Raw genomic sequence first — 17,583 nt, 5'->3', positions numbered from 1 at the left:
ATATACAACGTCTCAGAATGTGACGACTCTCTTCGCTACACTGTTTGATCGGGTCAAATTGATACAGGGAAGGTTACGTAAACTTATAGAAGGGTCTGAAAAATTCCCAACGATGTTAGAACTGTCAAATTTGCGACTCGAACTCGTACCGCTGTGACATCTATGGCAACACCGCCTGCACTAAATCCAGCGCCCTAAACATTTCGGCCAGGTAGGCTATATAAAAATATAGCTTTCGCTGGCCGGGTCATTCCTCCTCGTAGTATTAATCTAGGGCTGTAACTTAGTACACACACATATATATATATATATATTTTGCAATCCACTAATCGTATCTATTACTAATAGCACCAGTACAAACTCAAAACATATTATTTTTTTCATTGTTGTATCTGCATTTCCTTTGTACTAATCTATAAGTCTTGATTTTATTCTTCTGATCTCTCTAGGATTTATACTAATTGTCAAAAAGTGAAATAAGTTTTCTCTTTAGCCTAGCATAAATCGTTTTTTATCTAAAGCAAAATCAACATATATTGTTTTCTAATTTCCTGTTTAAAATATTCTAATTGTTACTTGTTACATAGCTTACATTTTTCTTACAATATTGACTTATTTAAATTTGTATAACGAAGAATTAGTATATATGTCTCTGTATAAAATTAACACTGGAAAAGTTATAAGTAGGTATTCTTACAAAGGTATTGACCTGGTGTAAATATAGGTACTGCACAGAAAACATAGTAATGTTTTTATAATTATAATACACATTGAAATTTTTTCTGCATATTTTCAAAAAGGATTGAAAGTTTCTTTTTGGTTTTATTACCAAAAACTTGTATTAGGTTTGATGGTACACGTTTAGCTAATTAATACCATTTATATTTTTCATAGATTCCGTCTTGTTTTCCACAAAAACCAGGAGAACATGTAACGGGTCCAGCTGGACAAGTTCCTATTTTTCAACCCGTGTCAGCCACACCTAATTTAAACTTGAATTCGTCGTCGCCAACACCAAGTAAGTTAATATATATTTTATTACTTTCTCTGTCTGTAATTTTGACAGTTTGTTATGTTTTAAAGTATTCTATTGGTTTTCGCCCGATAGTACTTGAAATTATAGAGACAACTAGAAAATAAGACGTTGGAATTTAAAACGTTATGACAATCGTGAGAATTTTGACTACCGGATAGTAAATATCTTTAAAGGGTGGATATTGTCCAATAAACTTCTCAATGAAGGGTGTCTTCAGGAACTACAGAAGTTTTATGGTCGACATCAGAATTAGACAGACTGATATGAAGATATCTTCAATTAGATTCGACGTTTACCGGATTGCCTAACCAAAGAATTTGACATCTACCAGCCGCATTAAAGAGTAATCAATGGAACCATGGTTTTAGCAGCAATCAAAAGAACGCAATTCAAGGACAAAGACCAAACATGGAAAACAGACACACACAACAAAGAACATCAAGCAACCAAAATCGTACATACAAAGTAAAGTAGATCTTTTTACAAAGTGGCTAGGTTAAAGGATTCACTACGGTTCTTCGTTGCAATTATTTATCGCAGTGCTGTCCTGATAATGTGTTTAAACTTTCAAAGTTTCATAAAAGGTGACATGTCCATGTGTTGAACGATAAGATTTATACATTATATAATTCTCTGCAGGAAGTGGATGTATTTGATACAGATTTTTTTCTCACATCATACCACACTTTAATATGATGACTGTGCTCTTGGATCAATGCGATTGTTTTCAGTTTCAAAACTATTATTTCTTTTTTTCGAATTTTAGTCCAAACTAAAGTAAATAGAATGTTCTTAAAATAAGTCCCCTATTAGAGATACAGGAACTTTTATACGCAGGTCCGGCTTAATATTAATATTGTCGATTAAACACATTTTATTTATTACTTTGATACGTTGTTGTGTCACTACGAGCATTGAGATATATATTTGATTTCTTTTGAAATCTTTTAGTAAATTGTTGGCCCTATATTAATTTTTTATCTCTTGATTTATTGTCCCGAATATCAAGTTTAAGATCAAATTCAGTTGGTTTAAAAATGATATTGGCGTAAGATTTATGGTAATTTTTGTGAGCCGAATTTGTCAATTCCAGATAATTCACCACTATTTCAAAGTTATCTACTACGTTTACATCATGATACTTTTTTTTAAATAAATGATTACACCTTAACGTGGATAATGTTTGGCCGGTGTTTCTGTGCCGCATTATTGTTGTCAGATTATTACCGGATTATACCTGCAATATGGCAGCTGTCGCTGGCGGTACTTTCCCTGCCTGAGCAACTGATTCAACTCCCTTCTTTTTCTAATTGCTAGTTGTTTGTGTTGTTTTGTTTTCCTTTATCTCAGTTTTTATGTGTAATCTTTTTTTATTCGGTTCGCTACATTGTGTATGTAAATCGTCTCTCCTTCATCTGTTCATATGTAGGCCATGGTTTGGGATTTTGACGTATTTGAATCATCAAACAGCTAACGCTTCGGTATTTTTACCGATTCAGCTGAGGTGCACATGTTTGGCAGACCTAAGCTACAAGTATTTCCGCTACTTATATAAATGTTTATTATGTGTCAGAACATGCTATAATAAATCGTCAGAATATCTATTTTCTTAAATTTGATAAATAACTTAATAAAACATTAATTTTCATGTTATAAAAGTTAATGTTAGTTGCGCACATTGTCAAAAATAATGACCGAAATATTTCTATTATCGTTTGACCGTTATTTGTATAAAGTGAATTTGAGAAATATTTTAATATGTATGTTTATTAAAACCACATTATTGAAGTAACAACATTCTTCTTAACATCACAAGACAACAATGTTTTCACCGTTAAAGTGTTTGATAAAGACCATAACATGTTTTGCGGCATTGTTTCGGATCTAAGATCTTTATTCATTTGTTCCTTTGTATTGTTATAGTAACTATTATTTCTTTGACAGTGATTGTTCTCATGTTTTCAGACTATTGTATCTACAAGAATGCACAGTACAAGTCAGGACAGAGATGGCAAGATGGATGTGATTACAACTGTAAATGTGTTAACGGAGTCCACACATGCAGTGAACGGTAAATATTTCAAATCTTTGAGGTATGATTTTTTCGCTTTATCATACTATCGTTTTTTTTAGTTTTTTGTTCAGCAATTTCCCATTCTAAGTTATCTAAGGCAATGTTATCATTATTTCTTTAACTATAGGTGAAGGCACCTACGTAAACATTTAAACGTTGCCTCTAGTTGTTCATTTGTTTACAGTTGTACAATTTGGCCCGCTAACCTGCCAGAAGGTTGTTCCCTTGTGCCAGACCCCAATGACTTCTGCTGTAAGAATGTTGTATGTAACCCTGATATGACAACACCCTATGTACCATTCATTAGCCAAAGGACTCCTCCAACATACAACCCATTGGCACCAAGCACGACACTGTCTCAGATAATATCTCCTACACCTCCAGGTTTGTTGCACTAGTGCCTAGTATATTACTATGAATCATGCAGAAGCTCATACTTATTAGTTCAAGCATATCTTTCAATCATTATATTTTACGAGGAACCCTTACAAAATTAATATGCAATTGTATTAACAATTAAAGTGCGGTTTAGTAAATAATTGAAGTGAAATTTTATTTGAATTCTTCAACGAACAGGAACATGAAATGTGCTGTAACATGTGCACCTTTTACACAAACAAACAGTCAAAATGCCATATTCCCAGGGACTCGAATATTGTGATGATAATTTTAAATTTTAGAATTCATTTATAATACTTTTGATATGAAAGAACACACGTGATGAATCATCCGCTGTTTGAAGTATAGACAGAACCATGCTTATATTATATTCTAAAACAACATTTTCCACATTTGTATGTACTTCCAACATTTAGTTGTCTCAAAGAAACAACAACAAAAATATCAAATCAAAACACACAAAAATGTAACATTGCTGTGCACGGCCTTTCAGTGTAGGTTAATACAAAAAGCCTTGACTTTACGGGCGCTGTTTGAATTTGTAGCTTTCTGTGTATACTATGGGGTATTGTACAAGAAGGGACAGACCTGGGACCAAGATTGTCAGAAGAAATGTAGATGTGACGATGCGTTAAATAACTATTATACTTGCTTTGACAGGTAAGTCATTAATTACCCAGACAAATAATAAAAAGTTCTTACCGTGTAAATGATAAGGTCTTTCTTCATTATAATATCAACACTGAGATAGATCGTGGAATTCCATGATGAATTTTGTACGGAGGGTGCGTTTTCGTGGAGAGATAACGAGATATGAACGTTTCTTTCAATATAAATGTCTTTTTTGAAAAAAAACAATAATGTGGCAATATACTATTGTTCGTACCAAAATTTCGAAGTGTACAAAATACCATAATGACATGTTGCAGATGTCCATCATACCCCGACCTTCCAGTAGGTTGTACATCACAGACTGATCCTAACGATCCATGTTGTCAAATACCAGTTTGTCCATCTCCACCACTTAAAATCACAGTCAGTCCCAAGCCATTTACTGGAAGTTCTGTATCACCAACTCCTTTGACAACACCAAAATACCAAGTTCCACCCTTACCAAAACCCGGTGAGATCATAGGAGGACCAGCAATTGTAGCCCCTTCCAATCAAAAGTCAAGTAAGTCTTAGCTATTCTTCTCCACTTCAATGGTGATGTCCTGATATAAATTGACCATTGCTAGTTTAAAAATGTATGATTATATTTTTATTCTTTTGTTCTCCTTTCTCATTATTAATTATCAGTTAAATTATCATACATTATTTTTTCTGATTTTTAGGTTTTAATACTATGTAATTTATATTTTCTTTTTGTAAGAATTCGGAAAAATGTACTTTTTTTCTTCATCATCAATGGCATTATATAATGAGTTAACATATCTTGATTATCTATATATAAACAATAAACATATTTATCACATCAAATTTAATATAAAAACAATAAAATTAAATTATATACAACTATAGCCATTATATGAACTTTTACAGAGTACTGTGAATATAAAGGAGTAAGATACCCAACAGGACAAAGATGGAGAGATGGGTGTGGCTACGATTGTGTGTGTGTCGACGGGATGTCTGGTGTTTACAAGTGCACAGAAAGGTAAAATGTTATACACCTTGATTGGCAGAACTGTAATGATCCATTATAAAGAAGATTGTGGTTTTCTTTAAAGTTAATAATTGAACATTTAGAAAAAGATTTGTCATGTTAAACAGAATACCATTTCGGGTATTCGTATCGAACAAGTTTGGGCACTATTGAACACTTTCTTCTAAAAATCTAATAATGTTTAACCACCTTTTAATGGAAAAGTGTGCTTCTGCTTAGACATTTGCCAAAATATACTTATTTAGTTAATGTTATGATAGCATCATAGTTACTTCGATAAATAAATACAAAATGTGAAATTGACTGTAAGCAACTTAACTTTTAATTAAATCATATATTGGTGTTGAATGTCGTAACCAAGAAACATGTAAGAAACATGTATATGTAATTGAGTGTTTGCAATTACTATGAATTTAATTAAGATTTTGAAACTTAATCACACAATGTTATTGATTACCTATGATACCGTAATATGATAATTGTAATGAAAATTTTATATTTGACCTATCTGAAAGCCAAACTTAGACGTAATAGAGCGGTAAGGCCATATGAAGTTAATTTGTGGGTTCTCAGCCACCAGCAACTACAAAAATGGGGCGGGTGGAAGATATAATTTTTTTAAAATTTTTCCAAGATTTGTAAAATCTTATTCCCGTTGACGAATTCGATAAAGAAATTCTGGAAATGTGTACTTTCGGTAATGTTTGCGCCATATCAAGGCTATATTTCTTTAATCCTTATAATGCGACTAACAACGAAAACCAATCTGAGATCTGCCGAAAAATATCGATATTCTGTAAACGCACACAACGTTACTCGTTTTTTACCGGAAGTATATGGTATTGTGTATAAGTAAAGTCGTGACGAATACGGACATAAAAGAAATCCGGAAACTTAAACCACCGTTAAAAAAAATGGGGCGGGCCCTTTTCAGTGGAGGCAGGCGGGGATGAGAATCTACACATTAACTTGATATGACCTAAGCTCTATAATGGGCTGTCTTTTTTTTTTGAAAATGCACAGGATGTTATACAAGACGGGCAAATGTATTTTCATTATGTATAAATAAAACTGATTAAAAACCACGAAATTTTTTGTCCAGATGTCCTAAATTTCCTCAATTACCTGAGGGATGTGAGATGGTAACTGATGTCAGTGATCCTTGTTGTCGTGTACCAAGATGTCAAAGCACGCCGAAACACAATGTGGAAATGTATACTACAACCTACAATCCACTAATTAAACCAACAACACCTTTTATTTTGTTTCCATCACCATCAGGTAGAATTCTGTTCTAATTTACTGTACCTAAATGGAGTAAAGACTTTAGAGGGTATTAGGCAACGGTGCATGGGCAAAGTGGTGAAAAGTTATTAAAAAAGAGGAATGGGAGGGGTAGTAGAATAGCTGTGTAATCTTCACATAGAGTATCACTATTTTCCCTAGTGGTTGAATTGCATACATTGTTTTACATTTTTTTGTTCAGGTATCAACCATTTCACATTTTTTCTGAAATCATATTTTTTGTGCCCAAATGAAGTAATCATACATTCCTATAATTCAAATAATTAGTATTTGTGCGTGTTCTGCCAAAAATGTATAATTTGTCCTACTGACTTATATTTGACCTATCTGATCGGTTACTTACTTACCTAATTTTGTAGAAATATGTACATACAAGGGTAAGAAGTACACCCAAGGGCAGACATGGTATGATGGATGTAATCAGAAATGTGTGTGTACAAATGGAAAAAGTGGTGTATATCAATGTTCTTCAAGGTGAGTAGATCAAGCTGCATATAAGTTTAATTTATAACATAAATCAAGAAAATGAAGTCATAACATACATATCTTGGTATAAACTCACAAGCTCCCCATTTTCATTCCCCATACTCCATAGAAAAATCCGAAGCCCTCAAAGAGTAATCAAGGGAACCAAGGTTATAGCGGTAAGAATTCCAATCGCATATTACTTATTAAATTATATATTTTTAATAGTTTTACATTTAAACTGTTATTTTAAATCACTTTAATACATTTTTCATATCAATTAATACTGAAAAAAAATTTACCCATACTACCCTTTCACAATCCCCATCCCTCTATGCACTCGTCCCATTCGCCATCCATATTCCACATCCTTCCATTCCCAATTCTCCATGCCTATAAATCTTAGAATAAATGGGAACTTCATCCCCATAAAAGTACTATAACCTACTTCAAAACCTTTTCATAATTTGTATTTTTGTCTTGTCGAACTCACATATAACGACAAAATAAAGAATACAAAAGAAATATATAAGTTTGAATGTATAGAATTTTTGTTAAAAGAAATCCATGCGAATACATTAAACTTTGCACTTTACAGTCTCTGTAGAAGTACAAGATGATGACAATTTATCATTGATCGTCTCGAGATGGTAGATAGTCCTGTTAGAATTCAATTACATTGTATTCATATTCCTTCAAACATTTGTTGGTCTCAATACAACGGTACCCCTCGTATCATTTTTTGCAAACGTTCATGTTCGGGTTATATCGAATTTTGCTATATTAATTGACTCTGGTAAAATCAAGATAGATATTGCTTAACATTTAGTATGGGGTTGGCCTGATTTGACTACAAAGAAAACGAAAAAAAATGATATACATGACTGTGTTCATTTTGGAGTCAGCGTTATGCAGTGCAAAAATATTCAAAGACAAAAACAAATGTCAATAAACGAAATGTTTCTAGGCTGTTCAAATCGCATTTTTGACAAAAAGCATTTAAAAGATAAAACAATTGAAAGTTGATGCTACTTTAGAGGTTGATACTAATGTTTCAGATGTCCACAGTATGACAACCAGCCGAATTGTATTCTAATTCCTGACCCATTGGATCCAGAATGTTGTAAGAAGCCATTGTGTCCATCACAGCAAACAAACATAATTAGTGGTATGAACCCACAACAACCACATGTTGGAACACCGCAAAAACAACCAGGTAGGTTCAGGGTCAAACTAAAGTTATTGAATTTAGTTGTCTATAATGTCGGTGCTTATTTAACAACAGCAACTCTCTTTGAACGTTTGAATGTTTAATTGATCTAATCAGTACCGCTTACAAATGTGCATTTTGTTAACCTGACAAACAAACAAAAAATACGTCGAAGTATCCGGGACTCAAGAAGGAATCAAAAGAATATATTTCAAGGATATAGACTAGACAGGGAAACAAACACTAACAGCAAAGAACATAATACGTACAAAAAATAGAAATAAATAGGAAACCGGGCTCCAATGAAAACAGGAGCATAGACCAGGTTTGCCGGTGAGGTAAGCATTCTCTGATTTTCAAGAAACACCTACCGAGTTTCTCATGAAATACGCTGTCCGGACTACATTAAAGCTGAAAGAAAAACTATGATAAAGTGAACTAATCAGTTCTCATAGTGCAGATGGATACACCATCACGACCAACAAGTTAGGAAGACGACTATAAAACTTCTGAAGTGACGCCTTTTATCTTGTAGCACCATAACTCTGTCCCAGAAGCCTAATTGTCAGAAGACTAGCACGATATAAAAAGTCTGCGTAGTTTTGGCTAGCTCTGGCACAACACATGAGATAAAGTAAAATGGGTGTTACCGCCGTCACTGACGATCTTAACAGTTTAATATTGTCATTACTAACTCTAGGATTTGTACATCACAAAAAGCTATAGCATCTAATACATCTTCAAAAGGTCATCCACAACCCGTCGATGTTAAGGAAAAGAATGTTCAAATATCAAAATTATTTTCTTTATAAGTGTAGTTTTGGTCTATTTTCCATTTATACAGAAGGTTGTATCTACAATGGTAAGTCATACCAACAAGGTGAACGGTGGCAGGATGGCTGTAGATATACATGTGAGTGTGTTGATGCAAGAACTGGACTGCATAAATGTATACCTAGGTAAGTCGAATTATTTAGGATGCATGGATTTTTTTTACATATTTTGTAATGCAAAATTATTGTATGAGTCCATAGAAACCATTTACATATTTTGCGTTATTTGATTCTTTACTTAAATACAAGGCGATATGATCTGAACAATCTTGCCTATAAATGTTGATTAAGGAATTTATTCGATTATATTTATCTTTATGTGTTTAATAACTTCATATTTTTGTTTACTTATTACAAGACAATGTATGTTTTTTAGACAAATAAATGCAATCGATTTATTCCTTTTTAATTTGACTCGTTCATTATGTACAATGATAACAACACGATTAAAAATACTTTTCACAGATGCATAGATATGGCAAGTATTCCACCAACGTGTAAACTGAAGTACAACCCACGAGATCCGTGTTGCCCACTGCCAGACTGTTTTATTCCACACACGAATCAAACCACCGTTACACCGTCAATTAACCCGTTAGCACCTCAGCCATGTACGTTTCTAGTTTATCATGATAAAATAAAATGCTAACAACCATAAATGCATTTCTTAAATAACAAAAAGGGGGAAATGTATAATTAAATAAAAATTGTTCGGAATTACATTAGATGTAAGTGAAGAAAGGTAAGGCTACACTTGCATTTTAATGCAATTGAAGAGTAAATGTAAATCCTTCAACTTCCCTTTATTGGAATTAATTATTTTATTGTATTTGCTAATTTCCAGACTACTGTATTTACAATGGTGTACCCTATAGACAGGGACAAACTTTCAATGTGGGATGTCAACAAAAATGTAGGTGCGATGACGCTGGTAATGACATAATTACATGTGATGATAGGTGGGTAAACAATTTTACAATTGATTTGTTTTTGTTTGTTAGTTATGATGAACTGAACTACATTACGCTTTAAGTGATCAGTATCTAAGCTGTGGAGATTAATTATCTAACACCACTGAAATTCCAATACAGGAAAATCGTATACTTGGAAAGGTAGGATTTCAAGTTCTTTAACGAGGATCTGCTTAGTTAGAGAACATTGAAATCTTACCCTTAAAGGAAATTTCTTTCTATTTACAATATAAGCAACTTATGTTTATCGCACCCGAGGATGAAGTAATAAAATCTCACACGGCAATAAGGTATATAAATATCATAGTCGAAAAAGTGAGAACTATTTTTTTCAGAGTAGTCTCATTTTGTCTCCTTTTCATTTGCCTTATATTGCCTGTCTTGTGTGTAAGAGAATAATTAAGGGAACCATGACTATAGCGGTAATTAAAAGAATGTAATCCAGGGACAAAGACCAAACATGGAAAGAGTAATCAAGGGAACCAAGATTATAGCGGTAATCAAAAGAATGCAATCCAGGGACAAAAGCCAGACATAGAAAACAGACATACACAACAAAGAGCATAAAGTAACTAAAATCATGCATACAAAGTAACAAAAGCAAATGAGCATCTCGGACTCTACTAAAATCTGGGAGCATGGACGAGGTGCACCGGTAGGGTAAGCGTCCTCTGCTTTTCCAGAAACACCCGCCGAGTTGCTCATAAAAAGTCAAGTTCGGGGTAGACAAACGAGGAAAGGAAAACTATAACCCGTTGAATAAATCAGTTTTCATGGTGCAGATGGATATACCATAATGATCCACGAGTTCATGATGACGACAATAAAACTTATGACTTCAATCTTGTAATAGCATAACCCTGTTCCAGAAGCCTATCTGTTAGAGTATTAGTGCGATACAAAAACTCTGCGTAGTTTCGGCAAGCTCTGGCATAACGTATAAGTTGTGATATGAATACTCTATACGCAGGTGCTGAAGGGATGATGCCACAGATGAAAGAAAAATTGACAATTCTGAATGAAAAGTTATCACGTTTGTCGTAAAGTTTGGTCAATAGTTTTCCTTTACCATCGATTTCTAAGTGTAGGTCAAGGTATGAGGCTGAACTTACAGTGTCTGTAGTGTGTATCCTTTATCTCAAGTTCTTTGGGGTAGATGCGATGTATCAAATCCCCGAAATTAGTATTGTTCAAAGATAATACGTCATCTATATAGCTTAAACTGAGACTAAAGGATATAGCCAAATAATATTCTTTCTTTCGGATGAAATCAGCTATAAAGTCAGCCTCATAAGAGTGAATAGGTCAACAAGTAAAGGAGCACAATTTGTTCCTATTGGAATGCCGACCGTTTGTTGAAAAACACGTCCACCACACTGGACAAATATTTTGTCGATTAAAAATTCCAGCATTTTGTAAACATCTTCCTCTGTTTATTTGGAAGATGATTTGGAATTATTTCTTACAAAGTTTGAGGAATCTCTACCAAGAACTTTATATTTGTATCTAGGTATACCATCTTTTTTGGAAAAAACAACGATGCATAATGTTTTTAAGTCGAGATTTAACTGCGTATGGGGAAAGGAAAACAGACATATTCAACAAAAAAAAACATAGAGTAATAAAATTATACATTCAAAGTAAGGAAAGCAATTGAGCAACTCGGACTCCTCTAAAAACTGGGAGCATGGACCAAATGCACCAGTAGGGTTTTGAGAAACCCCCGCCGAGTTGCTTATAAAAAGTCAAGTCCGCGGTAAACGAAAGATGAAAGGATAAGGTAGATTGTTTAACAATTTAAGTACTCGATGTAAATATTTTGTCCATTTATTTCACGCACAAAAGTGAGACCAGGAATACTGTGCAAATTGCCAATTCAACTCAACTATTGTTTTTGCTAGATGTCCAACATACCCACCATTGAAGGTGGGATGCCAGTTACTGACAGATCCTAATGATCAGTGTTGTCAAGCTCCACTCTGTGTTGACCCTAATCCCAAAAACCCCTATCAAGTCATCACTGCACCGAAAGGTGTATTTACTGGAGGCCAACAACCTAAAGGTCCTGACGGACAAATCATACCACAAAACAATGGAGCAAGTATGTAATAAAATACTTTTTACTATAGGGTAAACAGTAGACATTTACCCTGTTTTGTCTTTAACCTTGGAATATGTTTTTTCACTCTTCGTTTCAGTGATTTCCCTCCCATTCTCATATACGTATTAGAAATAAGCCTTACATGTATCTCCTAAGGGAGATCATACCTAATATTTCTATTGCAATACCTGTATATGAATTTCCTTAGGCTTTCCATACATTTCCACTGTTAAACATACCTAGGAATTTAGATGTAAAAACATATGTCACCGAACTTGATTTTGAGACAATAGAGCCTTACGAAAGGCAATTTCTTACATCTTATATGGAATCCGTAGGGTATTTTCAATTTTGGGCAAACTATTAAACACTGGAGTATAGAATTTCTTAGGAATATATATTAAGAATACTTACCTGACATTCATTCATATTTCAAAAAGAAAATTTGGTGGTCACCAAAATTTAATATCCAAAAATCTTTCAAAATAATTTACTCGTGCCGATACAATGGTAATCTAATTCGTAGCCTTAGCTTTAACAATTTTTCTAATCTTAGTCTTTTCAAAGAGAAATTTTGAATTTTAAATACATGTTTGATAGTATTGAAGAAGAAATGTTGCATCGAAACAACAAGCATTTAGTTCCTTCTCTTTATATCCTTTGGTGTCAACAGGAACGTTGAAAATTTATTGACTCAGTGCACTCAATAAAATATCTAAAATGGCTTTTTATACCCCATTCTTAGACCGGACGTATTATGGTATACGTTGCCCGTCCGTCCGTCTACACTTCCGACAATAACTCAAAAACCCCTTCACCAACTTTTATGAAACTTGGGTGAATGGTTCATATTTATTGAGGTAAGCTCCTTTCGATTTTTATAAATTTCATTTTTTTTTTGTTTCCGTGTTATGAATTTTTTTTTTACTTAAAAAAGGGGATTTTCAAGGTTTTGGACAATAACTCAAAAACACTTTCATCATCTTTTATAAAATTTGGGTGAATCGAATCAAATCTATTGATGTAAGGTCTCTTTCGATTTTCATCAATGCCAATTTTCAAGTTTCCGTGTTTTACTCTTTAAAAAAAGGTCGGAAACTGCCAAGGAAATTTTTTTTGTTGAATAATCGTTCAAAAAGGACCATTTGTTATGATGATCGTCTTAGAAATATACAAGGTACTTGGTGACTTTGTCAGAAAAGTGTGTTTTGAACAAGATAGAAATGTATGGGTGACAAATAAAGACAACAAACTTAGGTAAATTTGAGGTAGTGTAGATAGTGCCAAACAATTTGTGCATTTTTTATCGAATATAATTTTTTTTTTGGAGAGGGGAGGGGTACTTGACCGGGCTCATAGTATTTTTAGTTGATCATTTAAATTCATTAAAAGCATAAGGACAAGTTAAAATGGCACCGGGTGTTCCATGCACTTAAAGCACAGCTCTTTATTATGTTGTTTCAGAGACATGTGTATACAATGGTAAAATGTACAGCCAAGGCCAGAAATGGATGGATGGATGCACGTTAGAATGTGAATGTTTCGACGGAGAGACTGGAAGATATAGATGTACAGAAATGTAAGTTTACAGTACATAGAATTGCACTTGAAAAGGTAATAATCCTAATACTATGTGTTTGGAGCATCCTCAATGAAACATTGTATATCTAAGGTCAAAAGTTCCCATACTGACACACTCAATATACAGGAGCTGGGGTATTCACAGTGGCATTTTATATTTTTAAGGTCTGGTTTGTTTACAGTAGCATTTTGTATTTCTAAGACTGGGGTATTTACAGTAACATCTAATATATTTTGAAGATGTGATGACTTATTTTATGTATGAGAGCTTTTGTTTACAATAAATCACCTTTAAAACCAATTTTAAGTTTTGTTGTGTTAATTTACAGACAAATCATGAAATGATTAAAGTATTTTGTTATTATTATCAGTTGTGCTAGACATCCACAAATACCTTCATTCTGTACACTTGTCCAAGATCCTAACAACACATGTTGTCAGACGGTTTATTGTCCACCTGTTATTACACCAGAACCATACACTGGTGTGCTGACTACTTCCGCAACGGGTATCACTAGACCTATACCCGAACCCTTACGTAAGTATTTGCATCCTATTTAACTTATTTATTATGACTGAGAGGATACCTTAGATCCTGTTGGGTTTTTTTCATTGTTGTAAAAGTAAAGTTAGAACATATTATCCCTAAGGAAGTTTTGGTCGATATGACCATAAGAGACGTAACAAATGATATAGCAATGATCACATTAACATTGTATAATTATTCGTATTGTCGAATCTCGTGGTTATGTAATTCAAGATGATGATGCATATGAATTATATCATACATTTAGTTTTAACGATATGAAATGAAGTTTTCAATGTATTCCCACATGTATAATTTATAAATATCTATAAAATATCTCAAAATATGGGTTGTGTTTATTTCATCAATGAATGATAATTTCAGCTGTATGTATATACAATGGAGTGGCCTACAGACAGGGCCAGCAGTGGTACGATGGATGTAACCAAGTTTGTCGATGTGAAGATGCAGTGGCGGGTTATTACAGGTGTCAACAGAGGTTGGTTCAGTGTATTATCAAAGTAGATAAACTGACACTTGTAGAAAGGCTCAATATACAGGCTGATAATTAAGGGCTTTCCATTTCAAAGGGAAGACCTTCATGTATTTCTTCTGATTATTATTATTCTTTTTTTTTCTGCCGCCCAATTTCTCCGCTTTTCCTTAAATCATATCGCGACAAGATTTTGACCATCTTTTGCAATCTGGGATAAGACTTTGGAATTCACCCTGAGAGACGTGATCATTTGACGTTCCAGAGTTATCAGCCCCGTAGCGGAAAAACTAATTTTGTGAACATTAAACCTTTACACACAAACCGAAAGCTCCAAATTGTTCAGAAACAAGGGGCAGTACTATTTGACAAGGTTTCTCAAAGATTTGAGGTTTCCCTGAATACGCGATTTCGCGACTTGTAATTCGGTTTGTCACCTACCTTAAAACCGTAAATCGTACAGACTTGGGACCTTTACTGTTGATGTTAAATGATTTGCTGTATGTTTTGCACTTCATGGTTCTCTGTCAAACTTTGATAATATATTTTACCTCATTTGTATGGTCATTTCTGAATCTTAGGCACTTCTTTTGATGTAGTTTTTTGTTTAAGTCTTTTAGAACTATATTCCTATACAACGAATTCCATTACTGGTGTCTTTGTCGCTTTTGGTTATTGAAAATCACCTCTCTTTCGGAAAATTGGTGCACACGTTGAAAACAACAGTTCTTACCGTAATTAATGCATTTGTTTAATAAAACTAATCTAAAATAAGAATATGGATTAAGAGTTTTCTAAAGTAATCCAACAATCATGATTTATGTAATGAAAATGTGATAATGGAGTATGATTGTTTCTACATTAACTTGTTAATAACTACTACCTATGACCAAAGCTCATACAGTACACCCCGCGTCGATTGTTCGTGCACTGGGCTCTGTCATTAAACACTGTGAATAAAAACTACATGTGGAAACACACAGTTTATTTAACAAAGTACAAAGGCATGTAAAACAATGGTGCATAACGATTATAAATGCGTATCGACTATGAGTAAATTAACCGGTTTAGCTTGTTAATTGGAGATGACTGGCCTTAACTAAAATACTTTAACATTGTTCACGGAAAAGCGTGGATTTAAAATCATAACTGTTGACCAACCTTAATTAATAATTAACATTTCAACACGGCTCGACGATCAACAGAAAACCAATAAGTATAAATGTTTTAGTGTATAAAGAAGCCTAAATATCCAAAATCATTCCCTAAATCGGCAAGCCAAAAATTCCAAAAGTATTCTCCGGAATATTACATTTCTTTGAGAAAAAACGGCAAAACCATAAATAGGTCAGAAACAAAGAACGGACAGACTGTAACAGTCTTAATTAGAGAAAAGGCGTGATACACACCTGATCTGGCTATATGTAGAAGAAGCGATAAACCGCGCAGCGCACTCGCTGAAATACTCAGTTCAAAATGAATCAACCAATCAGAGCAAGGATATCAACTCAAATGTAATGAACTCGATCCGCAATACATATCGACATCCCTTAAACCGAAATACGTTAAGTCTTCTAATAATTAAGACAATAAATAAATAATGTGAATACGTTCATAGATGTGTCAGTTTCTGAAAGCTGTCTTTTTAAAACTACTCCCACTACATTTTTAAGGCGGCATAATACGTTCAATTTATAGGCACCTAAATCGCCGATGGTGGGGTTTTTAACAGTGCAAATCACTATTTACGATTTTTAACTACAAAACAAGCCTATGCATCGCCTAAAAGCCTAGCGGGAATATTACGATAATTTTACATGTATTAATAATTTTTAATTGTCTTAAAAATAGAAAGATGAAAGTCCTCATGTACTGAATCAATTTACATTGACTCTTTTAGTTGCCTTACAAAATCAAGAACAGAGACCAACTTCTTGGTTATTAATACATTTAAACAGCTATTGTACAGTAATACTGTAAAGTCACTTTATTCCGACATTGTTGTTCCAACTTACACATTGGAGGCAAATATTTCACACTTATACACAATACTCATACTTTTGTAGAAACTTAAAAGTACGAATTTAGAGTTTTATTTTGACTACATTTGTTTAATACACACTCAAATAATAAATTTACAATGCATAATACTAGGTTAAGTGTTTTTAGTACTTCATAGATGGGTGGCCATTTGACCTGGAAGAGACAATTGAGACGTTTTGCTTTGGAATACTTTATAATTTTCTCCCTTTGATTTTTTTCTTCTTTCATGAAAATCAAAAGTTCATTTTGTTCTCAAATAATTTTATTGATGAAATTGATAGGAGAAAATAGTTTATAACTACACAATTACTACTGAATTCATCTTTTTTTCTAAAAATTAGAACTATTTTGCAAATTTAACAATTGTCAAAAACCTCGCCTTTTAAAATACTAGCAAGAAATAAGTATTGTCGATCGACACGTCGCTATAGGCTGTTATACAATGAGCCATTTGCCGTGAGGCAAAAATAATTTCTTATGAACATGATTGCGGTCAAAAGAGAATTGGCGGGAAGGACCTTTCAATTGTTCTGGAACAATTGACCTTTTAATTTCAGATATTATTTTGTCATTAACCTGGGATGACAAAATATACATAATGTCATTATAGACAAGCTGAAATGAGATGATATATTTGATAATAAATAATAACACACGTTTTACAGATGCTCGCGGTACGATAATCTACCAACTGGCTGTACATATGTAGCTGACCCTAAAGATCCCCTGTGTTGTAAGGTACCACAATGTGAACCAGTACTACCAAACAATACATCTGGAATCGTTATTTCACCTAAACCAGTGTATGGAACGTTGACTGGTGTTGCTTTAAACCCAAAACCTCAGATCCCAGGACAGAATCTAGGTAAAACCCAGTACA

The 17,583-nt window shown here is 33.6% G+C and overlaps 1 protein-coding gene across 1 annotated transcript in view; it reads left to right on the top strand.

Moving 5' to 3' along the window:
* The window catches only part of LOC148608661 (uncharacterized), a 72,034-nt gene that overhangs the window by 33,982 nt on the left and 20,469 nt on the right, over nucleotides 1-17,583 (top strand). Inside the window, exons 38-54 of the mRNA XM_088545300.1 lie at nucleotides 895-1,018; nucleotides 3,002-3,107; nucleotides 3,295-3,494; nucleotides 4,055-4,169; nucleotides 4,439-4,683; nucleotides 5,052-5,166; nucleotides 6,278-6,456; nucleotides 6,840-6,954; nucleotides 8,004-8,161; nucleotides 9,000-9,114; nucleotides 9,454-9,599; nucleotides 9,833-9,947; nucleotides 11,861-12,060; nucleotides 13,525-13,639; nucleotides 14,013-14,179; nucleotides 14,552-14,666; nucleotides 17,369-17,568. Of these exons, the coding sequence (XP_088401426.1) occupies nucleotides 895-1,018; nucleotides 3,002-3,107; nucleotides 3,295-3,494; nucleotides 4,055-4,169; nucleotides 4,439-4,683; nucleotides 5,052-5,166; nucleotides 6,278-6,456; nucleotides 6,840-6,954; nucleotides 8,004-8,161; nucleotides 9,000-9,114; nucleotides 9,454-9,599; nucleotides 9,833-9,947; nucleotides 11,861-12,060; nucleotides 13,525-13,639; nucleotides 14,013-14,179; nucleotides 14,552-14,666; nucleotides 17,369-17,568 (2,530 nt within the window). The remainder of the gene's footprint in view (nucleotides 1-894; nucleotides 1,019-3,001; nucleotides 3,108-3,294; nucleotides 3,495-4,054; nucleotides 4,170-4,438; nucleotides 4,684-5,051; nucleotides 5,167-6,277; nucleotides 6,457-6,839; nucleotides 6,955-8,003; nucleotides 8,162-8,999; nucleotides 9,115-9,453; nucleotides 9,600-9,832; nucleotides 9,948-11,860; nucleotides 12,061-13,524; nucleotides 13,640-14,012; nucleotides 14,180-14,551; nucleotides 14,667-17,368; nucleotides 17,569-17,583) is intronic.

This window comes from Perna viridis, chromosome 9 (assembly GCF_037379345.1).
Source record: "Perna viridis isolate PV_CMFRI_1.1 ecotype Kerala chromosome 9, ASM3737934v1, whole genome shotgun sequence".
Taxonomy (NCBI): Eukaryota; Metazoa; Mollusca; class Bivalvia; order Mytilida; family Mytilidae; genus Perna; species Perna viridis.
This window is presented reverse-complemented; position numbering and strand designations above follow the sequence as displayed.